At 44.2% G+C, this 28,000-nt stretch overlaps 1 protein-coding gene across 3 annotated transcripts; it reads left to right on the top strand.

Annotated features, from left to right (window-relative positions):
• Positions 1-95: 95 nt before the first annotated feature.
• On the top strand, positions 96-27,940 carry mpp2b (MAGUK p55 scaffold protein 2b; the record flags this gene model as incomplete). Of its 3 annotated transcripts, XM_079293702.1 has the most annotated exons (13): positions 96-302; positions 7,717-7,796; positions 17,567-17,667; positions 21,971-22,123; positions 22,368-22,523; positions 22,986-23,213; positions 24,618-24,749; positions 24,864-24,966; positions 26,003-26,071; positions 26,150-26,311; positions 26,612-26,814; positions 27,109-27,237; positions 27,752-27,940. In XM_079293702.1, the coding sequence occupies 12 exons, from the start codon at positions 7,766-7,768 to the stop codon at positions 27,926-27,928; spliced, it is 1,644 nt and encodes a 547-aa protein (XP_079149828.1). In that variant the 3' UTR covers positions 27,929-27,940. The 3 variants fall into 3 exon arrangements, with proteins under 3 accessions (XP_079149828.1, XP_079149827.1, XP_079149829.1); XM_079293701.1 differs by lacking the exons at positions 96-302; positions 7,717-7,796 and adding an exon at positions 9,546-9,636; XM_079293703.1 differs by lacking the exons at positions 96-302; positions 7,717-7,796 and adding an exon at positions 9,546-9,636 and having other exon boundaries at positions 27,725-27,940.
• Positions 27,941-28,000: the final 60 nt, after the last annotated feature.

The following is a 28,000-nucleotide window of genomic DNA, read 5'->3' as shown; positions in this document are numbered from 1 at the left end:
GCCGCACCGTTAGACCCGTCAGCACACAACCTCCCCCGGACACGCGTCAGGAAACGGTATCAGGGTTAACACCGCAGCCAATTGGCGTTAAATCAATGGAGCCACTTGCAAGAGCACGCGAGCCGTTTTAGGAAAGGTCTCGTTAAAGATAGCAGTGTGTGTGTGGGTTGCCGCTGGCATCGGTGTTGTGAAAGTGACTGCATAGATTAAACAAGACCTGCCCGTGCTCCAGCAACTACGAGCGGACCGGGCGGAGATACCGCAAACCTCGTGAGGCATCCGGATAAAGGTGACCGGGGCAGGTGAGCGCAAACCATTTTGTTTTGGTAGCAGCAGAGGAAACGTGGTGCTTATTTTAGGTCGGTGTTAAGCAGAAATGCCATTTCCCACCCTCGCCTCTCGCTCGGTGGGTATTGGTACACGCAGGCAGAGATATTTCCACGTCTCCTGTCAAAGTAAGGGGGAATATTAAGTCTCGGTTCCGTTAAAAAAAAACACCTCAAGGTACACATTAGGCTTCCTCTAGCGCGGGTTTGTACGCAGTACGTTTACCAGCATCGGTACCAGCACGCGATGTCTATTTAAACTAGCTTAATTGGCCAGTTTGGTCTCGTGCTATTTGCACCTTTACAGGTGAAACCAATCAGCAATCAGAAACCAACAAACATTCAATGGAATCCTCCATTACTGAACACGATACAGCGGAATGTGGCAAACCCCTCCCTTTCCCTTTAATTCCTACCTAGTCATACCACACACTCGCACACACACGCGCGCTATTATTAATAATTAACTATTAATTTAACAAGGATAAGAAAAAAAAGACAAGACCGAAAAAAGTCTACACCTTAATTCTCCCCACTGACAACTACTGAAGCGAATATGAGAATCAAACAAACTCCAAAAAAAGTAAGACTGACAAACCTACATTTGATCCCAAGTTCCATTTATATTCCAGCATGACCCAGTTCTTCATTCGGGAGAAGGTTTCTGACACCACTGTATCTCAGCTGCTGGTAAATGGTTTCGGTTTCTTCATGAACACACTCGCACATTTAGCCTCTAACAGCATGTGCCATATTTCTTACAGTGTTATGCTTACGTTATCACCTACAATTAAGAGCGCTACGCTACATCGAGGCTAAAACAAGTTGGGGAAACTGTAGCAGCATGTTCACACGAAGCCGTGATCTGGAACGACTGTATGTTGTGCGAGTGTGTTTTTAATACGCAGCTCTGAAGGCGCTGGCTCTCTGCTGGTGACCTCCGAGCGCACGTGTAGAGCGCCACCAGGAGGGTTTGAGGGGAGAGTTGTACTTCCTCTGTATCGCATGTTGGATATAAATGTAAACTCCTTGCTGTCCTTTTGAGAGAAAAAAAACTCAGTATGATCACAAAAAATGGTCAACATTTAGAACAGATTCTGAAAACCACCATCATTTGTAGTCACTTAATACAACATAAAAAACGTTTTAATCCCACTGCTGGGTTTTCATGTCAAACCACAGTCGGGTCTCATTTCAACGAGCTTTCGACTGGGATTAAAGAAACGTCAGCCTTCTTATCACTTTCTGTTTGGGAAGATGTGAGGTTTTCCATAAATTTGTGCTTCTGACGGCTTTGGGGATTGGCTACAAGATGAGCAGGTCTGGTTCCACCTCAACAGAAACCTCGTCTAAGCACTTCTTTACCAATTTAAAAAAAAGTCTGCTTGAAGTTGGACTCTAAACTTTGAGATAGAGTGTGTCCTTCACTCTAAACCCCTTCGCAGATGTGAGCACAGATTGTATGAGACATCAAATTGGAACAACACTGACAGCACCGACGATGATGCAGACAATGAGACCGAGACATGTCTGAGCCTCAGAGGATGCATACATATCCTTTAACACTGGGATATCCCTGTGTGGCCCAGATCCTTTATATAGAGGAAGTCAGAGAGCATCCTTGGTATTTGATGTCACATACTGAATATTTTTTAATGAGAACACCTTCTGTGACATGGCGCAGTTTTACTGCTTTGACAACGAATCAACTGCAGCTGGCAGAAAGACTTAAGAAACAGGACCCATCTACACTCGATTCCACAGGGAGATTAATCTGCAGCATTTCCCACAGCCTCAGCATCTTTTCCCCAACCACCATGGCATCATTCATAAAAAAACCCTGACCTGCTCCTATTACTCTCACACGTCCCACCTCTCTCCCGTCAGCACATCTCCATATAAAGAGGCTGTGGCATTACGGTGTGTTTTTATATACATGGATTTTTATTGGACAAATACGATATTTTCTGCCGAGCTAACGGTGTGGCTTTAGGAAAGTGGGTCCGGGTCGATGCACCATGTGGAAATATGTCGACAACTGCCATGACGCATGCAATTTAGTACGACTGATGATGTCTCCCATAGGACCAAGTGACTGTGATACCCGGACTTCTCCTCTAGCGCCACCAGCAGGTCAATGTTTTCACTTGTTCAGCGAAACATCTACTTGATGAATTTGCATAAAAAACTTTGTGCCAATTTCGTTTGATATTGCCTCCGAGGATAACTGTGCACACCTGGTTATGCAATTCAGGCATCAGTATTTGATTTATGACATTCAGATATCTGATCTCATACAGGCTACAATATAATAATCTGATGTGATGAACGTTTATCTTTGATTGTTATGAATTATAAGTGGGGAAACCAGAGTTAGGCGGTGCCTGTTCCAATTTAGCTCATTCTCTATATCTTCCACACACGTGCGAGCGCTTGTCTTTACATTTTTGACATCCATAAATGTTCTCTTTGGAACAGCTGTCTTCAGGGAACATCTTCAACATGTCTGGTCATGTGACCTAGAATCACTTTTATCACTTTGATTATGACAAATAGTCATCCATCTGATCTCATACACATCAAGCTACAATATCATCTTGAACTAAATCCTAAATATTTCTGGGCTCTTTGTGATTCCTGGCGGGGTGAAAGTATTGCGATGCTCAAGTCCTTGAGCGTCCACAGAGCTGGAGCCTGCTCACAAATTCTGTGGCTGTAAAACCGATTTTTGTTTTTTCTTGGTAAATGTCAAAAGGAGGGTCCATCAAAACCATAAATTAGATTCAGCCCCCCCCCCCCCCAATAATCTTTTTGCATTCTGCCTTAATAAACGCTAGTATCTGCCAAATACACAGGATTCGCTTTGTAATATTCCGTCCTCCACCAGATTCTGTTCTCGAGGGATTTGAGTGACATTGAAACAGTGACGTTCATTTTGCTGATTTCATCATGGCTGCTTCCTCAGACAAAAACAGTGACAAAGGGAGTCGGGGGGGCTTTTAAATAAAATCCAGACAGGCAGGGTGGTGATTGTAAATGCTCCCCCATGGGTGGCTCTCAACACTGAACCTGAGTCCATTTCATTCTAATTACAATCTGTAGCAGCTGAGGGGAAAGGAAGACCCAGCAGCACTGAGTTCATCAGGTTTTATTAGCTGTTTGGCATCGAGTGACACCATCTGATAGTGGTAACTCTTTTGTCATCATGCCGTTTAAAAAAAAAAGAAGCTAATAGTTTGTTCGTTCTTCAGTGATGTAGGAAACAGGAAATAGAAGATAATGAACTTGACTCTTCCTGTGAGTCTCATACTTCATGTGCCTGAGGTGGCTAATGAGTCCCAAGTCTGTGAGCGGATGGTTAATCATTTACAATTTAAGCTCATCCTACAGCCTGGCAGCATACATGGAGCGTCTCTTTCCATGATGTTTTCTTGCTGCTGAGAACAGCGCGTTGTGTGTTTTTAATGTGCACGCAGGGAATTTAAAGCGCCTGTTATTTTTGAAGTCGGTCAACCGTGCAGCGCATGGCTTTAAAGTGCACTTGGATTCATCCTTCCCTTCAAAAGACCTCCACGCTTTGTTTTGATTTGTACAGGCATGTGTAGTGACCTGGGTGCTGATGTGAAGGCAATTTTCTTTTTTACATTCCCTTTTGAGAAAGAGTTTAATGTTTAGTTTGACAACAGAGAAGCACAAACATATCGGTGTTTGGAGATACTTGAGGGCAGATGCTTAACAGAAGTTGTTGTTGTAGTTTTGATGAAGTGATATCCTCCAATATAACAGTATAATCTCTGACAGGATTGTCTATTTTAGGAAACTACGTCTTTGCAGTGACTTTTTCAGATGTTGTCTTTCAACGATTGAACAAAATCACCTCCATTGTATTGCGCTCAAGAGGTTTCAGAGGCAGATTATTTCTAAATAGCGACGCATAAATCCAAACTTTTGAGCGATCGGAAACAATTCGGGCAAAGTGAAGAACTGTGTTCTTCTGTGGTTTGGGTGAACTGACCCGTTAAGCTTAAATTTAACTCTGACCTTTACTGTCAAGAATCCAAATATTGTATTGTGTTTTTGTTTACATTAAAATGAAAATGTTTCCTTTGCTGCTCGATGGGGATTTGTTTTCTTTTTCCTCTGAGAGTTCCCTGTGCACGCTGTGTTTGTTTCTTCAGTTCTGGTGAAATAGCTTTCTGGAGCTGGACGACGTGCTGCGCTCAGGCCACAGCAGCTAAATACAAGCGGTTTAAAAGGGCTAGTTTGGGCTGGAGAGTAATGGTTGTGTGAACGCTACACTCGTATACAACGACACCGATATGAAATAATTACCCCCCCCCCCCCAAAAAAAAAGAGCAACTCTGTATTGAAGCTCAAACCTATTAATAGACCCGATTTCAGCTCCAACTTCTTGTTATTTTACGCATTTTCCCTTGTTGCCATGGCAAAGCGCCGGGGGATAAAAGACGGAGAGCTGCTCACGGTTGTCTTGGATACGACGGTTTTCCCTTGTAAAGTAATGAGCTGAACCTGTGGGAGCACAGGGCTATTTATAGGCCTGCGGCCAGCTTGCATGTGTGGATTAAGATGTGTGTGAGAGCATGTTTACAGGCTTTAATGCAGACTCACTTTGGGAAGAGCTGAAGATGTTCTACACTTGGCATTCAAACACCTGGGCCACCACTCGTGTCATTGCTCCAAATGTGCTGACATGCAATTTGGAAAAAAACAAGTCTGCAGATGCTGGCTAGCAGTGGCGGCTTGACAGTTTGTATAATTTATTATTATTATAAAAAACATATATTTTTTTGTGTGGCTCATGGTGGGGCCATGCCCCATGGCGGGGCCATGCCCCATGGCCCTCTATTGACCAGCCGCCACTGCTGGCTAGAAAGAAATAGACTCTTCCCTCAATCACTAATGGTGATCCTTACTGATCACATACATTACAACATTGGTTTCATGTGAGAGTATAGGCTTGCAGATAAAAAGGCAATATGAAGCAAATAAGTATCAATCCTCAATGAACATCATGTTCACTTATTCCCTTGAATCTTTTTAAGACACCTTAGATTTGACCTTTGCTTTCGTCACTCGTTGTGTAAGACTTGGGTGATGCAGGAATTTAAACTTAGTCTGTTAAGGCTGGAAAGGGTTATTTGCTAAGAAGTATCAAAAATATCTAGAAATGTAATCTATCGGTCTGTGTGCATGCACGAAAACCACACACACACACAACACACCCAGCTGGCCTCTTGTTTTAATAGACTGACAGTGTAGAGATGATGGCAGGTCTGCAAATATGATGTCATGGCAGCTGCGCCTTTGAGCTTCTCTCTTCCTGCAATGCGATGTGGAAGATGAAGACTTGTGTGAGTGTATGCAACTGTGTGTGTTGACTAATAAAGTGAGAAATCACTCAGAGAGCAGAGACCCTTTAGATACACAAGATATTACGGACTGACCCTCCATTTTCACCTAACTGCAGGTTCTTTTCCACCTGCAGCTCGTGTGAAAATACCCAATTTGACCTCATTGAAGGATCACTTATTTACACACTGTTCAGCTCGTCTTTCAGGTTCCCTGCACGATATTCAGAGCATGAACAGAGCAGCAAACAACTATTTGCCATTACCATGACCATGTGTTTGAAGTCTCAATCGTAGATGGGAGAGACTAAATGCGACAGAGACTTTTGTGTTTCATTTTGATCACCAGACTTTCAGACCACCCTCAATTAATGTTCTTATTATATTGCATTTCCTTTGCAAAGGATAATGTAAATAAAGTGATAATGATCCGATTTGTATGAATACATGAATGTAACCATAACTGTAATGACCACCTGTGGGTCCAGAGGACTCGGTAGGGATTGATTACTGGTTGCAACTCTTTCTCGACATCCAGGCTTTTCTACAATACATGCCACCACTGGTGATGGCTGCACCATCGTTAGGTCTTGGCCAATTATTTACCATCAGTAATATAAAATAAGAAGCGGGGAGAGTGGCAGAGTCGGAGAGCAGAGAACACCCTGCCCACCCCCAACCTTCCTGACCCCTCCTCCAGTGTGTCAGCCCAGCTCCAGCACGGCCAAGCTCCGCTGCAATCGGCTTTGGCTTCTTAGCGGCTGTGTGGTCTTTGCATACTTTTAAGAAGCCCTGTCATTTCACAGTGCAAACACGGGATGCCACAGATAAGCCTGGGGACTGGTATGTGGTGTTAGGAACCTGATCCGCATTGTTCAGAGGTTTGCGAAAGAGCTTGGGTCCCTCAGCATCTAGGAACATGCTTCAATGTCACAGCCACATATACTTGCACACACAACTTTTACTAAACCAAGAGACAGAATGAAGTGATACACTCACACACGCACAGCTTTTATTTCTGTGCGTCAGTTACATCGAGTTCAGGTCGAGCTATTCCAAATGTCATCTGACATGTCTGTGGGTTAGGACATCGATTTATTGCATAAGGCAAAGGGATGTTAATGGGTTTTGGCCACCACAGCACTGGTTCCACCATGGATTGCTATTGTCATGGCAACCAGGAATTAGCATCCTTGGATACCACTGTCTCTCTCCCTCTTCAGCTGCACTCCTCTCCTCCTCTCCATTGTTCTTGTTTGAGCTCTCTCTCTGTCTCTCTCTCTCTCTGTCTCTCTGCCTCTGTCTCTCTCTCTCTGTCTGATCCTCCTCCCGTTCTCTGAATTTCTATTTACCGCGTGTATTTTTGTGTAACATTTCCACGTCGCCTGATGGGCCCGTTTAGAATTTTAGGACAACAGACGCTTACTCTCCCAGTCTTCTGTCTGTAATGTTTTCGTTCTCTCCTCCCGATTATTAAATGGATCAATTAGAAACAACAGCGATCCTCACTAAGCTAATGGTAGCCGGCCTGCCCACTCACTCATCCGCTCACTCAGTCTTTCCAACTGTTGCTAATAGTACCCCACGGACGTGACGGCTAAGACTGTTTGGATGTTACCAGAGCAACTGGCTATCCTATTTATAGTATTAACAAAGTTAGATCCCAATTGGCGTGTGTGGGAGCTTGCAAATTAAGAATGAGCTGTGCACATACAGTACGTAGGTCCACAGTGATTATGACTAGATTAAGACTTCCATGGATCCCTGTGTGTTGCACTTGAAGGGCCTTGATGCAACAACACAGTTCATCACAATGTGACAAGCAGCCATTTAAAAACAAGCTATATCAAATATGCGAAACTGTTTATCGAACTTCTATAAAGAGCGTCTACCCTCCTTCCCTTGTTTGAACCTTAACTCGGCCTCGGTGCTCTGACATCATTCATATTCACAATCGATACTTCATTCGTGTTTTCAATGCATCTCCCTTCTCTCTCTCACTGCACTCTCTTTCATTGCAGTTGACCCAACAAGTTCTGTGGAGGATACCGGGAGGAACCGCTTCTTAAAATGCCTGTGGCAACATCCAGCTCTGACTCCAGTAAGTGTGTGTGTGTGTGTGTGTGAGAGAGAGAAAGATAGATGGATATCGAGAGAGACAAGCGGGAGGAGATGTTGAATGGTTTGTGGTTATTCCAGCACTCGGGACATGTATCTCATCTCCAGAGTTCTAATGTGACTTAATGAGGTGGCTAATGGAGCGCTAACCCTCCAGCCTTAGATCAGTCATGCCTCGAAGGATTTGCTGTACCCTTCCCAGCCCTCTCCGCATGCACACATGCACGTTAAACCTGCGCTAGTGGCCAGTAGTACAAATGCACACGAGTGCATGCACACAAATGTCTGTTCTTATGGATTGATGACTGATCAATGATGACTGAAATAGTACAGCGTGAAACCCAGAGGGTTCAGGGATTTGCAGTCACTTCTCGAGTGTCTTCCGTTGGTCGTAGTTAAAGAAAAGAAAGATCCAATTTAAAGTAAAGACGCTGTAAAGACATTCTGGCACTTGACAACAGAAGAGTAACAGCTTACTAGTAAAAAAAAATGATTGCACCCGTTTGCAAAATTTTCAACAGAATTGCTGAAATGTGGCGTCCCATTGATGGCCTCTTTTGTTGGCATTGTATCAGAGTGGATTTTTAGATGTATACTTTGGCACTGATATGAAAGTTGAAGTGTCGCCCTGTAGCAGCATATTTATATTTCACATTCGTCTCTAAACTGGCACATGGCCATGCTTCCATGCATTTGATCCAGACAGCGTCAGCCAGATGTCTGGGAAATTAGGAGTCTCAGTATATTGGGTAACGGAGGACCAAATCTTCAACTCAGAGCTTCGTGGTATGTTCTATCGCGTGATAATACACCGCAGGAGTCTGCTGTCGGATAGAGGGAGAAAAGCAGTTCCGCGGGGAGTTAAAGCGTGTGTGGAGTTTCTTTAGTTTCGTAACGGTCTGTCAGTCAGTCTTGATTTGTGCACCAGCTGAGGGCTGAGTCGGGATGACTGGCATTTTTAGTAAGGCACAGTAAATAGTTTCTCCGAGCCAATTCATGTCTCTTTTTCTTTCTTTTTTTTCAAATTTCAACAGCAGCATTTTCAGGAAGGCTATTTTTGCACATGATGGGAGAAGGGTTAGAGGCGGGTCAGTTCCGACTACAAACAAGACGATATTTTTCAACTCCTGTCGGCAAAGGAACTCTCTATGAGCAGAAAGCACAAATGTAAACGTCCCAATATATAATATGTCCCTTCACTGACTGTATCTGCAAGGCTGGCTGTGTTTGTGCCCGTGTCTGTGATCTCTGTAATGGAGGGTCATCATCACTCGTATATGTGTCGGCTCCCCACGCACAACCGCTCCTCCTCCCTACAAGCCAGCCTTCTGCAGCTCTTTCCCCCGGTTAACCCCCACAGGGAAGCCCGGAGTGAAAATCGCCCTGCCTCCTTTCTCCCTCCTCCTAGAGAAAGCATCACACCTTCCTCCCACTTTCTTCCCTAACCCCCCCCCCCCCCCCCTTTTCTTTGCTCATGCACTCAACCCGCTGTCATTTCCATTCATTCACGTGGAGCAGAAGCCGCTCAGCCAGGCGTAGCTTCCACACATTCACGTCAAGAGCAGGTGGAGAAGGGAGGAAAGAGCGAGGAGCTGTTTTTGCCAGAAGGAGAGGAGAGAATCAGGTGCAGATAGGGAGGGAGAAAGACAGAGGGAGATCTCTCAGCCTGCCTCAGATACAGTATTGGGTGTGTTACTGTGAGTGTGGGCACTGTAGAGAGGTGTTGTTCACCATGGCTGGCAGTCTGTTTGGAAGGCTCTCCCTGGACGAAGAGGACTCGGCCAACTCCCTGGAGGGCCTGGAAATCAAGCTGGGGGGAGAAGGTAAGAACACCGGGTCCTACCTGCTGGCTGTGTGAGGGATGCAGGATTAGTTTAGACAGATGACTTCTGCAGCTATATGTTTTGTCACAGGTTTGGTTGGGGAAGGATATACTCGACAGAAACTGTGGGGCAGCCGAGAAGGATGAATCGCTGTTGAAATGCAACTATGCAATATGCTTGTGCACACATCGGTGGTTGAGGGCTGTTTGGTGTTTTTAAATTCGCATTGCACCTGCTCCTGATGTGCTGGTTCAAAGCCCCTGAGTGTGATGAAGATGAGCAGAGACGGAGTAGGACCCTGGGCAGAGACAAGCAGACTACTAAGACAAAGAAGGCAGTCTGCAACGTGCAGGGAAAACGTGCCACATTTTCTTCTATTTAGTTTCCAGTGAGATGCCTTGTGGTAAACTATGAGTAATAAAGAGTGAGAGACGGAGGATTGCACTTTGAGATAAGTAAAGAAAGCAAAAAGATAAGAAGTCATTCAAAGATGAACGGCCTGTTTTTAAGAGCAAGTGCATATTTGTTGTATTGGATGATAATGCACAGATAATGTCAGCTCACACAGCATGGCGTAGGAAGTTCCATACATTCAATTCATTCTTGATGGAGTGCATCTGTAACAGAGGTAATGATTCCACTTGCCATCCTGGCCATTGGTTGCTAGTATTACTATATTATTTAAGTTATTGCTAATCTTATCATTTTCATATTATTTCCTTGTTTAAATATCATTAGTTCCCCATGGAGACAAGTGGGTTGTGTGTAACAGCGCCCTCTGCTGGCTGCTTGCAGACTCTAGCGGTGCGCCCAGCTTTCATGAACTAGTCTGAAGCTGTTTTCATGGTAGGTTGACCTGTGACAAGCTCCGTTGTGAAACATCTCATTCGATGTGTGTGTGTGTGTATATATATATATAGAGATATCTAGAAGTCCCTTTTTGTTCGTATAATTGTTTTAATTTATAATTTCTAGAGCAAATGGTTTTAACTCATTTAGCATTTAGCATGAGTAACATGCTAACCACAGTTAGCTTACGTATTTGTCCCTTTTGATTTAACAGTGTTCCGGAGCTTGTGACCACAACGTTGTCTATGAGCGTCACTGAAGCTGTTCTCTTTTACCAGCTATATTCTGTCCGATGAATAAACGTCTGGTTGGAGCCATCAAAAGATATCGTGTCCTGAATTAAACAACACAACGGAGAGTACACAACTGCTACACATACTGCATACTACACAGTAACATGTTGTGAGTCCATATCTATTCATGGTCTGTTTTGTCCTTGCCGCTATTTGATGTTGTCGTGTTAAATTAGTCGAGGTTAGAAGCGTCATTGAATCATTGCCCAGTCTATTGCATGTCACACAGTGTACCGTGTTGCAAGATATCCTCTGCTCTGTAATGTAGCTTGACAAGACAGCGGTGACGGTCAGAATGAATCACATCTTCTGTCATAGCGTTTGCATCCCGTCTATCAGTTCTGAGAGCGAGAGAGAGAGAGAACGATAAAGAGAGACCTCTCGTGCATTGTACATTCATGGAGAGTAGGTCATTCATATGCAACAGTGTTCTGATCAGAGCGAGCACGCTTGAGTGTCAGAATCACAACCTTCAAATAACTCTTTGTCTCTCTTCCCCAACGAACCTTCACACTATCGGAGTGTGCCGACTGGACGAATGAAGCCGTGCCCAAACACAGGTGATGGATCATTGAGTGCAGTGTGTTGGTAGGATTAGGCTGTCAGAGATAACAATTTAATTCAGTTCCGGCTGAGGGTATGATGCGGTGACACTGGCAATTATTTCATCCGTATCGCACCCCGACGATCTCTGTTTGCTCTTTCATTAACCGCTGCGAGGAAAATAGCTGCACGCACAAAGTCGACATGTTTCCTTCCTAACAGCAAGTTCAGTCGATTAACTTGTTCGTGTTAGCCCCCCCCCCCCCCAAAAAAATAACTTCACATGAAGTTATCCCTCGCCCAGACTCTCCACGGGCTGAGGTGTAATGGGAAGCTGCTGTCCAATTGCAGAATGTCAACAAAAATGACAGTGTTGTCTCCAGTGGTGACCTTAAGCCAGCTAATAAGGCGATCCAGCACGCACCCATCACCATGGAGATGGGATGGTTTAAATGGCAGCTTTAAAGTCCCTCGTCCTGCTGATTGGCTACCCAAGAGAGAGGAGGTCAGGGTTACAGGTTTTCCCCTGAAGATGTTGCCAAATGATAGAATTCCTGGTTTCTTTTCAGTTTCCTGGATGAGTTAAAGGCCTTTAACGTCCATAGTAATGGGGATTTTAATTATATTGGCTGGTTACATGCTGTGTGAGGACTGTGTGGACGTCGTTTATAATTCTTCTGCTCTGTTCATATTATTTAGCCAGTAAATATGAGTAACTGACCTTCATGTCAGCGTCCCAGCTGCAAATTCAAGCTGGAAATATTGAGAAATTGTGACAGCGACAATGTGTTCCACTCTGTGAAAAGAACTGCAGAAGTGTCAACTAATACAATCAATTCAGGTACTTTAAAGGTTTTATATATATATATATATATATATATATATATATATATATATATATATATATATATCGTTATATATATATATATATCGTTATATATATATATATATATATATATATATATATATATATATATATATATAAACGATATATATATATATATATAAACGATATATATATATATATATCGTTTATATATATTGTGTGTATATATATATATATATATATATGCTGTGGTAGTTCTACTCTGTTAACCTGATGTTTGTTACACAGAACCATCTGAGGAGCAGTCATAAACAGTTTGGCAGATGAATTAATGAACAATCTGTCAATCAAACTCTTGCCAGTTAGGAGAGGAGCGAAAACGTCTTTTTCCATTGAAGTGCTCTGATATACCTCCATGCTATTGCAGCATCTCCGCCATTGTTGTTTCGGACAAACGGTCCTCTCTCCGTGTTGTCTCTCACACCTAAGCCACGGCCGTAGCCACGCCCCTCGCAGCTGATTGGTCCCTGCTCTGGCTTGCCGGACACAAACGCGTTACACATTCTTTGCAGCCTGACGAGATGGATTTTTGTGTGATGTGCAATCCTGCGATTCTCGGGTGATCTCGTGTCATTGCGAGAATCCAGCTGCCGTGCAAGGCACGTAATCTGTATGCTCGGAAGAAAAATGCTTCACACTCTGCAAGGACATCATGGCGAGGATCAAGCACATACCATAAGGACAAATAATTCATATACTTCAGTCAGGAATGATTCATCGGTATGGTACGCACAATGCAATATACTTCATTCCAATGAAATTCTCCAGCACAGTCTCAGACGTTCATCTTTCGCTACCTGAGGGACGGATGGTAATTATATTGTGCTGGAGAGCAGGGAGCAGAATCAAATCTAATCGCAAGCTTAAAGTCTTTAATAAAGTCTGTCAGGGCCCCGGGAGTATTTTATAACATAGATGGGACTTATGGCTTATTTTAAATAGTTTCAGGGTCATCATGCTCCTTTCTGTTCTTAATGGAGAAATAAAACTGCAGTAACTTCCAAGTGTTTCCAGGAAACACGAGAATATCAATGAGTTTTTGGTGGAGAAGGCTGCTTGGAAATCTGCCGGTGTTTTCACAGGACAAAGCGGGTGTTATTACTGCGGAGTCGCTCTGCACACTGAAAAGCTTAACATTGACCGTACCAGTTGACAACACCCTGATTAATGGCTAGCAGGTCATTGCCGCGACTGACTTTTCGTTTTCTTTTCAGTGTAATTCTGGCTACACAAATTTAAAGTCCATTTTCCAGACTGAGGCATGTTTTGCCGTAGAGACACGATGACACATATTCGGTACTTCGGAATACATTGTTCCTCATGGTGCTTGTTTGAGAATCATAGAAAGAAATCAAAGAGTCCAAAGTGCTTAAATTGCATCAACCCAATTTACTGTTTTAGTTGTACTTTGGGGTCAAGTATACGCTGACTCCCTGATATGATTGAGCTTGAGAATATTAGAATATTAGAAAGTAGAAAGAGTCGGCTGCACACCGTACTCCTCTGTGTTTACGTCCCCCATGAGGATTCAGTATGGCAACACAGAGCATCTTTTCCCTCCATGCACCACCCTCCCTGAGCTGCCCACTCCATCCTCTCCGTGTTTCCCTAACCTCCGCTCCATAGCAACGGAACAACCTTCGCTAAGTGCTGGCTAAGAGGTTCATGTTCCCCCGCTGTGCTCTATCCACAAACGATAACGGCCCAGGTTTGTTTGGCTGCCTCCATGACATTGAGTTTAATTGTAACCCTCGCTGGAGCTGCAGCTGGAGACTTTAAAGAGACGAAAGCACCTTTTATTCAGGGTTCCTTGTGATTACGTGTGCTCTGCTGTCACCACGGCAAGCACGCTCCTACTCCGCTAACCTTTGTTAAGAGGCGATGCTCGAGGCCACCACAGTGCAGTATTATTATGAAGGAGGATTTAATCTTCTTTTTTTTAATCGTTTTTTCTTTTGGAAGTTGTGTGTACACCATCAGAGTCTCTTGGGAACTTTTACATGTTTGTCATGATTATTTACCTGCTCTACTGGGTCTCCTCTTCACCCCTTAAATCCAGAAGATGCACAGTAGTGAAGACATTCTCAAGCATGAAAAGGACTTGAAATTCGACAACATTTCCCCGGAAGAGCACATGACGTACAAGTAGCTGGTTCAGTTTGTCTGCACACCTGAGTCCCATTTTGTGTTCATAAGCCCCCACCTGCTAAATGCAGTTCTCTCATGGTATCAAGTTACCGTGTGTAGTATCGGGAATTCAGGTTCACTGGAGCGAAAAATGACTTTCGCCTAAGCGCTCACCTCGAAAGGCTCAGAGGATGAATAAAAACACAGAGTATATTATTACGCAAATGTCTACATGAGACATGAGCAGAAGAAAGATCAATACTGTGAGCGATATTTTAAATAAAGATGGTTTATGCATGGGGTGATGGCTTGGACAGCAGCAGTATACAAGATTAAATGCTCCACCTGAATACGAAAGAGAAAGTTGCTGTTTGAAAAGAAAAGAAGAAGAAAGTAAATCGACACAGTATCTTAGTCTGACATTCAGACCTCTTCCTGTCTGGACTGTTGACCTGTATGACCAATCCTGTGCTGTCTTTGCTTTGATGCTTGCCAGTGAACGTACAGCGATGGAACCCTATTTATCTATACAGAGAGAAGAAAGGCAAAGAGACCAGAGAAGGAGGACAAGTTGGATTTTTAATGATCTCTATGAATAATAGAAGGACCCCAGGCAAAAAAAAAAAAGGCTATTATTCTCCGGTTCCTTTCACACCTTCTCTGACGTTCAAGCATTGGCACTATCACAGGATATGAAACGCAAAGTCAACACCCTGGATGCCTTCGAGAGGACCAATCACTTTGATCAGAATTGTAACATCTGATTGGAAGTGGAGAGGAGAACATGATCAGTGACGTGTGAATGTATTGAGACAGCATGAGCAGCGTGAGACGAAGAGAAAATGAAGAGAGGAAAAAAAGATCTCCACAGTCCACACGCGTCTTACTCAGAGACGAGCTGACATCATTGAAAAGTGACGATGTGGCAACAACGCCGGCGTGCAGTTGCTTTGATTAACGAGAATTATGGAGGACTCGTAAGCCGAGCCTGCTGGTCTGATATTCTCTGCCAGGCGCAGATCTGGCAACGTTCCTGCTGGAGCAGAGCCGGCGTTTGAGGGAAAATAGAAGAGAAGCAAGGCTTCACTGCGGAAGCCTTGTGTAATTATTTATTTGATTAACTTAATGTATTTCCTCTGGCCTTCTGGCTTTCTGGCTTTTTAATGTGCGTGAAAGCAGAGATGAGGACAGTCGTTCTTCTGACTGTACGCGGATATACAGTAAATGTGCACGTAAAAATACCTCTTTTTTTTTTTAACTCAGAAGACCGAAAATAGTTTTCTCAAAATATCTATGACCTCATCACTCTTCTTTAGGCATCTTTACAGAAAAACAACCCCCACTGTTGTGCTGAGCAATAGAAACATAAATCATTTGCCAGCTTTGTGACAGACCTGAGCTGCACACAAAAAACACAACTGTTGTGTTGTGTGTTCAACTCCCACTGTCCGTATTGTTCAATTTTACAGCATCAATAAACACACTTTTTGGCGGTTTGTCTTCCTGTGTTTTCACTCCTCTCTATAGAATATCAACTTGAAACATGAGTTTGTTCATAGAAAGGATCATTATAAGGGGATTAGAGAACATTTTCTGCTTGAGTTGATGGTGTTTGAGTCCACAGTGTAATGTTGTTGTTTGTTGTCAATAGAGCAGCTGCAGGCTGCACGTCAATGAAACATGAAACCCGCCGAATAACATCATGGTTCTCTGGGTCATATATTCATGACTCCCAAATTGTAACAAATCTCGATTTTCACAAGACAAACGCAGATTCTTCTTTCGAGTGAAAAACTTAAATTCACCGGCACGGTGCGATGGAGGCCCGAGGCCAGCTTGAAATACCTCAAGCTGTAGGGTGGATTGCCATGAAGCATTATACGGACCATAGACTGCATGGTGCAGGCATTCATGCTCGGGATGAATTGTCACTTTGGTTTTACGTACAAATACTTGCAAAATGAAGAAATGTCCCATCTGTTTAAGCGAATGTTAGCGTGCTAACACGCTGAACAAAGATGTTGAAAGTGGGAAACATTAAACCCTGTAAACATGGTCATTGTCATTGGCTCAGAGCACTGCTGTTCTTAAGCATAGCCTCACAGAGCCACTAGTATGGCCACAGACTTATTTGTCTCTTTAAATGCACGAGTATCTGTATAAGCGTACCTGGAGCCGACCATCCATGTCCTTTTTTTTTCCTGTAGTCGTGTACGTGGGGCTCATTTTGAAAATATGCCAGCTTTCTAGCTCGCTCCTATATAGTAGAATAAATCCATGTACTTTATACCACTGATAGGAAAACCGTACAAAATAAGTGCTTTTTGAGGATTTATACATTGCACCAGCTATCACAGCAGCTATCATGTTTTATGTTGTTCTGCATACTGGGTATCCAAAGTCTCCCTTGCTCAGGTGCAACATGTTTATGTGGGACAGTCTTCTTACACAAAACGAATTAACTGCCCTCTAATTGGACCATTCAACCGCTTAACGCTCTGTTATGCCCTTATTAGGACATGAGACTTATGAAATGGGTCGTGCATGATCTGTAGTGGATCACCCACCTGCCTGCATAGTGGGGGGGGGGGGGGAAAGGTTTGTATATTTAGCTTTGCAAAACAAAGACCTCCGTGAATTTGATGTCTGTGGTTTAGAAGTTTGATTTAGCATCTTTAAAATATGGCCGCATATGCGTGCATGTGTTTCCTTTTCTGGGCTTATGATCAACTGACTTTGTCCATATTAGAATCTCGTCTTATCTGGCTTTTTAATCAAGGGGCTTTTAGTTTAGTACAGGCATACGAACTGAAAATAGACTGAAAAAATCATATGCAAACTGGCAAAAAAGGTTTATTCTCTTCGCAACTTTCTTGTTGTTTAGCTCCCGTGTGTGTAGGTGAGAACGTGTGCATAGGGGGGAGGAAGTTGGGAGTTGTGGGAGAAAGATACTGTCGTTTCCGACAGCCGTAAGAGGGGGGGGGGGGTGACTGGCAGAGGTGAAATTGCTTGAGAAAGGATGTGATGCAGCCACATCCCTCCTCCCTCCTGCTCACTTTGCCTACAGCCTCCTCTCATTCAGCCACGCAGTGTGAAGTACTGTCAATGTGCTCTCTCTCTCGCTCGCTCTCTCTCTCTCACTCTCTCACTCACTCACTCACTCACTGGGGTGATCTATTCAGTCTATTTCCCTTGGGTAACTGTAAAATATCTTCTTTTTGTCTGTGTGTAGCCATGCATCGGGCCCTGGACACGCTGAGTGACAGCACAAGCTCCACAACTGCCAATGACCTGGACCTCATCTTCCTCAAGGGCATCATGGAGAGCCCAGTGGTGAGAACAACTCTGTACTGTAAATGTGTGTGTGTGTGTGTGTGTGTGTGTGTGTGTGTGTGTGTGTGTGTGTGTGTGTGTGTTCACAGCTTTTAATGCGACTCTTTCCAGTTGGATGGACAGACTAATGGATGAGTCAATGAGAAAGGGCTTTCACGATACAGCAATTACATCCCAACACTACGAGCTACTTATATTGAGTTGGATGTCAGCGTATCAGCTGCAAAATGAAGGATATTTTATACATGCAAATTTACAATTTCAATGCATTTGGTTACATGGCAATACAGTTTTGCATTTTGTCTCAACATTCAAATTTGAGTTCAACATCCTCATTTGCGTGTGCCTTTTCCTGCGTTTACGCTGACACGTAATTCATAACTAATCGTGATGTTTTTTTATTTTTTAACTCAAAGGAGGCAAAATATGTTTTGGCAGTTATTTGGCATATGATAATATTTAGCTGAACAACACAGAGAAGACATCTGTCTTTTTTTGAAGGGACTGTTAACATTGTTGCCCAGCTGTCAGTCACAAGGCAACTCAACATTTCTATTGCCAATCGGAGCAAAAGATTGAAATACTAGTCAGTGAGCAGCACAGTTACCCGTGACACGTTTGACAGGTTGACAAGTGCAGCGGGAGCAGCAGCGATCAATGGAGCATCCAGGAATGAATGGCAGCCATTAAGTTTTACACTTCTGTATTCATTCTATTCCGTTCATAACAATGTAGAATTGAAAATGATTCACTTGCACATTGTCCATAAGATTCACATCAATCCCCTACTACGAGTACTACATCATCCCGTAGAGCCAGCAGCACCTTGTAGTCCAACGCAGTAATACTCAAATCCACACTGCTAAAGCACTTGTATTACAGCACTCGAAGGATCCAAGGGTTTTCCATGCCAGACATACTTGATCTACGTATCAAGCCTTGTTCTTTTTTTTGTCCGCAGCCTGTTTATCAGAATGGACAAGTTACATTTTCAAATCAGTGTTGCTTTCGCACAGATTTATCTTGGACAGTTGCTCAGACATTGGATTAAAGTTTGTCCTGATGGAAGCAAATCAGTGAAGTTATTCCAAGAGCACTCAGACGTCGCTGGCAATTGTCTTGTTCCTTTGGCTAAAATAATGGTAATAAACACAGGTAAACGCAAATATGATGAAAGAATATATTCATACTATTCAGACCTTCTGTCTCTCTTTGTTCACGTTTGATGAGTTTATTTATAGTTAAATAAAGCTAAGCTGCAAGCTCATTCATTTCCAGCAAACTATCCGCAGACCTTTCTTCTTTTTGAGCCGTGACATCCACCTGATATTCTTCCAGTGTTTCAGTTTTTGCAGCGTCATGAACAGCGAGTGTACCTGAACAATATGTTCATTTATGTTGGATAGAAGATTAACCAAGCACGATGCATGTTTTTAAGAAACCAATCCCAGCCAGTTCTTCACATACACGTGGAGGAGAGAGATGCGGTTGTTATGGAGAGCAGCGATTTGAAGTGAAAGAGCTTAGCAGTGGCAGAAAGTCTCTCTCTCTGGTGTTGTCTTCCACTTCTTACCAAGAGCCCAATTTCCCATAAAAGTGTGCACTTTTCACAAAAACAACAGGAAGAGAAGGAAAGAGTACACTTCTGTTCACTGCAAAAGTAGGCAAGGAGAAAAGTAGAGATGCAGTGCACGTCGCGTACTGAGATTCTTTCTGTGCCTTTTCCTTCATGGTTTATGGTCAACAGTCATTAGTATGGATTACCATATTCATCTTTGGAACTGTGCACGGTCCGTGTTAGCTGGGATGGACTGAGGTGGTAGCTGCTTGCGAGGCCTCTATGACCGGGGAGATGAATTGGTCTGCCGGGCTACAGCTCAGAGACTCGGACAAGAGCCAGAGGTAACGCATTATGCAGCCTCAGTCAGTAATTCAGAGGCATTTCTGCTCAGGACATTTGGAGACGGACTCTCCACAGGGAGCAGTAGGGAACACTGCATACAAAGCCTCCCTGTTCTGCTCCCTTCCAGCCCGATTTCTCTCCCTCAATTTGTTTTTGGTTTATTTGGCCATGCTTGTGTGCATATGGCACGGTGACTGCAGTGAATTGTGCTGATCGCACCCCACTCACTGGAGAATGATGCAATCAGCCCAACCTGCAATTCTGTGATGAATCTGAAGGGTGACAATGAACGGATAACAACAGCAGGCGCTATCCACAGTGCTCGATTATCATCAGCTGTGACCGTGGCACTGACTTAATGCTTTGCTCTCTATCTGACTCAATGATCTGCCTTTAGACTTTTAGTTATGTACCGACCTTGTACTTTTTAACTTCCAAGCCATCGTATTTCCCCTGTTCAGACATGACAAGGTCTTTGATAAAGAGTGCCATATGGCCTCCAAAACATTGAATTCTGCTTTTATACAAGCCAGTTTGTGCAAAACAATTTAGGTGTTATGTGATTAAGCGGTCAAATCTTCACAATTCTGAAAGTACGGTTACTCATGCATAAAAGCTTGTCTTCACATGCTGTAGTGCACCTTATCAAATGTAGCACTCAGCGCTCACCATTAAGTCAATTCAAAGTAATTCCGAATGCACTAGATGCTGAATGCTGAATGATGCATCGCAGTCAAAGACAATGTGAGAAACTATCTATTCAATTTCCATTATTTAAAGTGGGATTTGTATTACCGACTGTGGCAATAAGTAATTGACAAGATAATGGCTCATCATAAGTACACAAGTACACAAGAGTCATACAGTCAGGGACCCAACTCTCTGATGTCAGTTGCACAGCCGTATCCAACGTTATTTAACATTGGTCATCATAAGCTACTGGTCATACCAGACCAAGTAAGAAAAAAACCCTCAGTGTGTTGAATTCAACACTGGTGTTTAAGTTACAACAGTCACGAGTCTTCCTTTAAGTAATATTACCTTTTATCAGCCACCATTGATGACCATTGGGAACACGATTGATGTGATTACAGCACTGAGCTTTAGTGGTGAGATGAGAAGACTGGAGAACTAAACCAGACATGAAGATGCAGAATACAATTGCGACACTGCTTTGTCGTTTCCTTTTTGCCTTCAGAACAGCAGTGCTCATTGGGAAGATGAGTAATGTCTTGCAATTATAATAATGAAATGGGAATTTTAAAAAGCCTCAAATGTCAGTACTTTGCAGAATAATTGTTAAATTAGCAGTGTCAATGATCGAGTTTATATCATCAACCTGATTGGCTGATAGTAAAGAAAATGCTCAATGTAACGGGACAGTACGAAAACATGCTTATCCTCGTCGTTTTTGATGCGATTAGTAATTTTCACAACTAATTTAAAGTGGTGCCAAAACAGACGCGTGCCTCAGAAATGGTGTTCATGGCTCTCAAAACAGTGTCATCGTATAGCTGGCATGTAGTCCAAGGGCCCGACACTGACGGCGCCCTCCATCGTTGCAAAGGATTCTGCCCAAAAAACACAAATGAACAAAGTTCTTGTGCCGCATCACTGAATCACTGTGTTTAAGCCCACGTGCAAATAACTGCAGATAATGTGGGATCCTTCATCTCTTCCTCAGACAAACAAACAACGTCGTCATCAGTGCCACCAGACAAATCCTCTGTGGGGACGCCTTGGACCTTCAAATACAAGATTGCTGCGTGTCCAGCTGCAAGAAGTGCAACTGTACATGACTGTTGATATGTTCAGGGTTTAAACAGCATCTGTTTTTTGTTAGTTGATTAAATGTCGTCATATTTCAGTATGGAAAGCTCATTTATTTGCAAAACAATATGGTGTATAGCATAACAGAAATATCCCAATGATAAAAAACTGAATGACTTCATCCTTTCCCATCTGGTGCATTTTATACCTGCGACCTGGTACCAGAGACGTGGAAGCCATATCCAATAACCACAGACCCATGGCGGCAGAGAAAGTGAAAAATGAATGTTCCCTGAAATATTGATGTTTCACAGCAACATACTGAAAGCTCCTACCGGGTGCAAGATTTGACCTCAGTGTGTGCTCAGTTTTCTTGTTTTTGTATCTTTCATTGAGGATTTACGAGTCGCTCTCAGCAGGGGTTGGCTTCAGGTTGCTGTGTTGTCGTTTGTTATGGTGCCCTTATCGGTGTTGCTGAATACAAAATCAGCGGTCCTGCAGCGAAAGGAACTAGATGTCATAGATTCCTTTTCTGAAAGACTGGTAGAGGCAACTCAGGGGATCGGGAAAATCCTGGCACTTGGAGAAGGAACCTGAAGTAACGTCTGTTTTATGTTCATTAAATCCCAGGCCCATGAGCAGTTTGAGGAGCCCAAGCTCGAGGCTGTGAGGGAGAACAACGTGGAGCTGGTCCAGGACATCCTCAACGAGCTCCACCCGCTCTCAAACAGGAGCCAGGCAGTGGACGAGCTGGTCCGCATCCTGAAGGAGCCTCACTTCCAGGTCTTGCGTCTCACAGTAAACCGTAGCTTGAATTGATTTCCTTTCAAAGTGATGTTCATGCTTAATGATGCTAGCATGGATTAGATTGATATGGAGTCCATGCAGTGACTGGCAATTGCTCCGCACAGGCCAGAGCGAGGACACCTGGTTCGACAGTAAAGCGTGATCCTGTCATTGTCTTGCAAGTGCAATCGTTTGTCAATGCCATCCTCAGTGTTTGTGTCACACGCTGCTCTGCTCACAGTCCCTCCTGGAGACCCATGACTCTGTGGCATCCAAAAACTACGAGACTCCTCCCCCCAGCCCCTGTTCCTACATGGACGCAGCCCTCAACAACCAGCCTGTTCCCCCAGACGCAGTCAGGATGGTGGGCATCCGGAAGGTGTCTGGCGAGCACCTGGTAAGTCTACTCAGTTAATGAGCAGCCCATCGTAATCAGTGGGGCAGGATAGAGCCCTCCTGTCAATTGTGAACAGATAAAAGGCCTGAATTCATGGCATGATTTGTGTTTTGGAAGCAGCACATGCCCTCAGTTTCATGAGATTGTTCCGTAGCATTGTTAAAAAGAGAAACAAGTCAGAACTGCTTTGCAGCACACAATGGGGGAGATTTATCTGCAGCATGACATGTTGATTAATACCGGCGATAACTTTGCCAGGTGCTGTATTGTCTAACTTGTCGCACCGACTCTCTGCCAACTGTCAGTGGAGTCGCTCATAGGTTCGTCATTTCACATGTTACTGTGAAGTGAAGGGAGTTGCTGGTGTCACAAAATCCAAATTGTAGCAAAAGTGAGGAAGAATAAGTGGAAACTGAGTGAACCCACTTAACTGATCCTTGTATTTTGACTGTGCGTGTGCAGGGAGTGACGTTTCGAGTGGAGAATGGCGAGCTGGTGATAGCCAGGATCCTCCACGGCGGCATGATTGACCAGCAGGGTCTGCTCCATGTGGGCGACATCATCAAGGAGGTGAACGGCAAGGAGGTGGGCAACGACCCCAAAGTGCTCCAGGAGATGCTGAAGGAGGCCAGTGGCAGTGTGGTGCTGAAGATCCTGCCCAGCTACCAGGAGCCACACACACCAAGACAGGTCAGCTGGGGGGGGGGGGGGGGGGATACACACATCAAAACAATCGTCACAAGCATCCGTTTCTCACACACACACACACACATGGAGAGAGAGATATAAATGACTTTGCCTATTTAGATGTAATACCTGCTTTCCAGCTTTGTCACTTATCCAAATGTAAGGTCATTTCCTGCTCATACATAATGGATCAATATTTGAAGTTTGCAAGAACAAGAAAGACGAAGCGGGATCTCGCACACTGACACTGGAGTCCTTTCCTGCTGCGGTTGTAAGGTTCACATCAGAAATATTGTTTCAGTCAGTCGGATGTCCATTATTTGTAGGAAATTACTCAAGAGAGTGTTTTCACGGCAGAAAAGGATAATGGCGTGTTTGTGGCTCTCCTTGGGTTGTGCTAGCTAATGGACACCGGCTTTCTAAGAACCACATGAGGCTAGCCACACTGAAGATGTGACCCAGTTCAAACGGAGGGGGGAAATAAACCAGTTACGTTGCCTGGTGATGCCAATGGGATGGGAGGATGCAGCACATCGGAGGATGCAGCGCATGCAGATCGAGATGTGTCGGGCACAAGGCTCTGTGACTGATCGGTCTCAGCAGTAGAGAAGAGGAACACTCGGGCTTGAAGATGCGGTGCAAAATGAATTAAAGACACTAGAAACTACAATATACTGGAACACAATCTACAAGGAAATTATACAGAGAGGGTTTAGCACAGACATACACATGTATTTGAAGCATATTATTGCTGTTAGGTAAGTGCCCACTTGAATACTGTCAGTTAGAGATGTTAAAAAGTGATGTGGCTGTGCTCCCACAGTGAAGTGCTGTGTCGGTCGCTGTTGTACTGTGTGAGGAGTTGCGACGATAAGAGTTGTTCGCAGAAGTTCTCTCTGAATGTGATGCAGCTGTCTGTGTGCAACGCCTTGAGCTTTGCCGTCGCATGCTGACTAACAACTGACAGCAGCTCCCTTTGGCCAGTTCAGACTGTGAGTGTGTGCCAGTCTGTCATTACAGGGCTGGAACGAGACACACGCAGTGCAGTAAGGGCTGGCAGCCTTTTTATGCATCACTTCAGAACGGGAAAAGGCGTCAAGAGCAAGGGGGGGGGGGGGGGTAGTTGCCATGGCTACAGATTTTGCCTCTCTCTTTATTTCTGCCTGTCTGTCTCTCAGACTCCTTGTCCTGTCGGTGGGGGTTGATGGTTTGGTTTGAGCTGAAGCCTGAAGCCTTGAGTTGTCGGGAAAGTGAGCTGAGAGATGGAGTAGACTTTAAGTGCCGGACACTCACTCACCCAATCCATCCACCACTCACAGCCTATATATGCATATTCATTCTGTTTTGACATCCATTACAGCAATTGCACTGACCCCTTCCCTCTCTTCAACATGTTTATCCATTTAGGCCTTTGTAAAGTGTCACTTTGACTACGACCCATCCCATGATAACCTGATTCCCTGTAAAGAAGCAGGGCTGAGCTTCAACAGCGGAGACGTTCTGCAGATTTTCAACCAGGAGGACCTCAATTGGTGGCAGGTCAGTACAAGTCCCACGATATTCAACATTTTTGTGCATCAATTGAGCTAAGACTGAGGGGTTTTATTCGCCTGCTTGTTAGCTCGTTGCCTCATTCTTTGTGTGCCCTCACAGGCCTGTCACATAGAGGGAGGCAGTGCCGGTCTAATTCCAAGCCAGCTGCTTGAGGAGAAGAGGAAAGCGTTTGTGAAGAGAGATCTGGAGCTCACTACCACAGGTACACCTCTCAGCAGCAGAGCAGAGAAGCACTTCTCATTATGCAGATTCGACGCAGGCTCCTCGCCGCACAAGCACACCGGCAACAAAGACAACATCTGTTCCTCTCCATATCATACAAGCATTTCTTATGGCGCCGGCCCGCTCATCCGCCCCTCACCTCTCCAGTCTGTTACTCTGCCAGCGAGCACTGGAGAACTGGTAATGAGCATCGCTGTGTCTCAGGCAGCCAGATTGCAATCTGCTTGTGATTAAGCTGCAGGCTCTGCCCGTCGCAAACGGCTCTCCCGAGAAGGAGAGTTGATTGAGGAGTGGTGGCAAGACCCCCGTAAATACAAACCTGATCAATAATCTTCTCCTCTCTTATGAGATGCCGGGTGAAAAGAGGCTCAGCTCCTTTAGATTTATTGCCTCTGTGGCGTTTCCTCAGGAGCAACAAAACAGGTGGCGAGTCACAGCCGGCAGCATGCGCTTTACTCGTGGAGGAAAGGAAGATGACAGCCTCACCTTGGAGCCTGGGAAGGACACATCTGTTTGCTAGCACGCTTTTCACACATCATACCAACTAAGAGCGGGATTTGAATGAGATAAAATGGGTTAATTGGTCCAATTCAGGAAAAATATGTCATTATTTAACACTGTGGCTGTAAGGCGCTGACAAAAAATAGCTGTTACAGCCTGAAGGGTTGGATTCTGACATGGAAACAAACAACTGATCTCATGTTTGCTTCTTTTCTTGTCTCTGCTCATAAGACATTCTGCTCCACGGCTTAAACGGCTTAGATCGCCTCGTCACAGGTGTCCTCTGGCAGCAGACTGGCTGCACATAGACTGATACATATTGGTGCACAGTGCCACCCAGTGGCCTTGTTTCTCTAATTCTAAAATAAGAGTTTGGATTTATGACCCTGCAGTGCGTTCAGAGACATTCACCTTGACGCTACATCATTTCGACTTTGTGGAAGCGGGTGGCAGAAACAAGCGCCAAGGTTGTAAGTTTTATTGAGTTTTTTTTTTGCTGTTGCTGTCTGTCTCAGGTCCTCTATGTGCTGGGATGGGTGGTAAGAAGAAAAAAAAGATGATGTATTTGACTACCAAGAATGCAGGTAACTCACCTCACAAAGTATGAGATCACTGTCTTTTTGTCATTCTATACATCTCCCTAATTACTGGTTTTTGACTAGAATTTGATCGACACGAGCTGCGGATATATGAAGAGGTTGCCAAGGTCCCGCCCTTCCGGAGGAAGACGCTGGTTCTGATTGGTGCGCAGGGGGTCGGCCGTCGCAGTCTGAAGAACAAGCTGCTGGTGTCGGATCCCCACCGGTATGGCACCACCATCCCCTGTGAGTGCAGCCAATCATCATCCCACTAAAACAGAAAGTCCATCTTTCATTTTTTGTTGTGACAGTGTTTGTTGTGTTGTTGCATGCTGTGCTACTGTTGTCATTTAACTGCTTTTCCCTGAAGTTAATTTCTTTCTTTGTCATCTTGTCTCTTGGTGTTGAAGTTTGAATGTTTTTTAATATATACATATTTTGAAATTGTTATATTCTGGCCTTCTTCTTGTGATTTCATCCTTGTATTTCAGTGTCTGTATTTGCGCTGTGCAAATGATCTATTCCGTCCTCTTTTCTGTCCTTCAGTCACCTGCAGAAAGCCAAAGGTGGACGAGAGGGATGGCCAAATGTACTCCTTCATGAACCGTAGCGAAATGGAGTGCGACATCAAAAATGCTCGTTTCTTGGAGCATGGCGAGTATGACGGGAACCTGTATGGCACCAAGATCAACTCCATACACGAGGTGATAGACACGGGAAAGATCTGCATCCTGGACGTCAACCCACAGGTAGGTTCTGTTGCTCTGCCATCTGAACTTTACGTACAGCTCGTTGCTACTGAAGTCCTTTCAGGCTAAGCACACATCAGTGTTTATCAAAAAGGATCTCTTAATGATCGACATTATTTGCTGGAAACACTCAGCTTATTTTATTTGCACACATTAGCGTGATAGACTTGTTGGATGAAGATGCTGCCGTTGCATTGAAATCACATTCTCAACTTGATAATTCCGTATGTGTTACATCGATTCCCAATGCTTGCTGTGCAGCGATGCAGTGATTGTAAATGTTTGTCTCTGAAGGCTCTTAAAGTCCTGCGGACGTCAGAGTTCCTGCCCTATGTTGTCTTCATTGAAGCCCCGGATTTTGAGGTTCTCAAAGCCATGAATAAGTCCGCAATCGAGTCAGGAGTTGTTACAAAACAGTTAACGGTAAGTGTGTGTTTTCTTAAAGGCCTTGAAAACCCATTCTCTCATTCATGTTACACGATGACAAATATTGTCATTGTATGAACGCTCCGTTTGGAACACTTTGTTTATTTCACATGGTGATGTTTTTTCAAAACTTTAACTTTGATCGTTGCTTATTTAGTCACAGATATGTAAGAAAAGAGAAGAAAGGAATACTTTTAAAACCATGTTTTCATGCGACTTTAAAAGTCAGTGGTCCTCCCATTAGAATCAACCAAGCAGTTACAGTTTCTACCCTAAATCAGTTCGACTGAAATGCATCACATGAAAGATTATTGTATTAGTAATTGGAATACCTAATGTGTTTGATTTAGTCAGCATAGCGAATGGGAAAATTTAAACGAATTTGATTTCTGTTGCGCACGGCTTTCACTGTTTACTCTGTTCTTCCATTCGAGTAATTGCCTGCTCATCGTATTTATGTTCACCTAATGGCCTCACTGCCCCGCACCTCTCCCTGAGATGCTCTCTACAGGACTCCGAATTAAAGAGGACGGTGGACGAGAGCGAGCGCATTAAGCGGGCCTATGGACATTACTTTGATCTTTGCATCATAAACGACGGCCTGGAAGCGGCGTTCCGAAGTCTGCGGTCGGCACTGGACAAACTGTCAACGGAGCAGCAGTGGGTTCCTGTCAGCTGGGTCTTCTGAAAGTCCCCGAGAGCACCAGGTCCACAGGCCTGAGGTCAGAGGACGGTGTGGTAGCTCCAGAGGGGCTGTGGT

This window comes from Melanostigma gelatinosum (genome assembly GCF_949748355.1).
Source record: "Melanostigma gelatinosum genome assembly, chromosome: 21".
Taxonomy (NCBI): Eukaryota; Metazoa; Chordata; class Actinopteri; order Perciformes; family Zoarcidae; genus Melanostigma; species Melanostigma gelatinosum.
The sequence above is the reverse complement of the archived record's forward strand: the minus strand, read 5'-3'. Positions and strand labels throughout refer to the sequence as shown.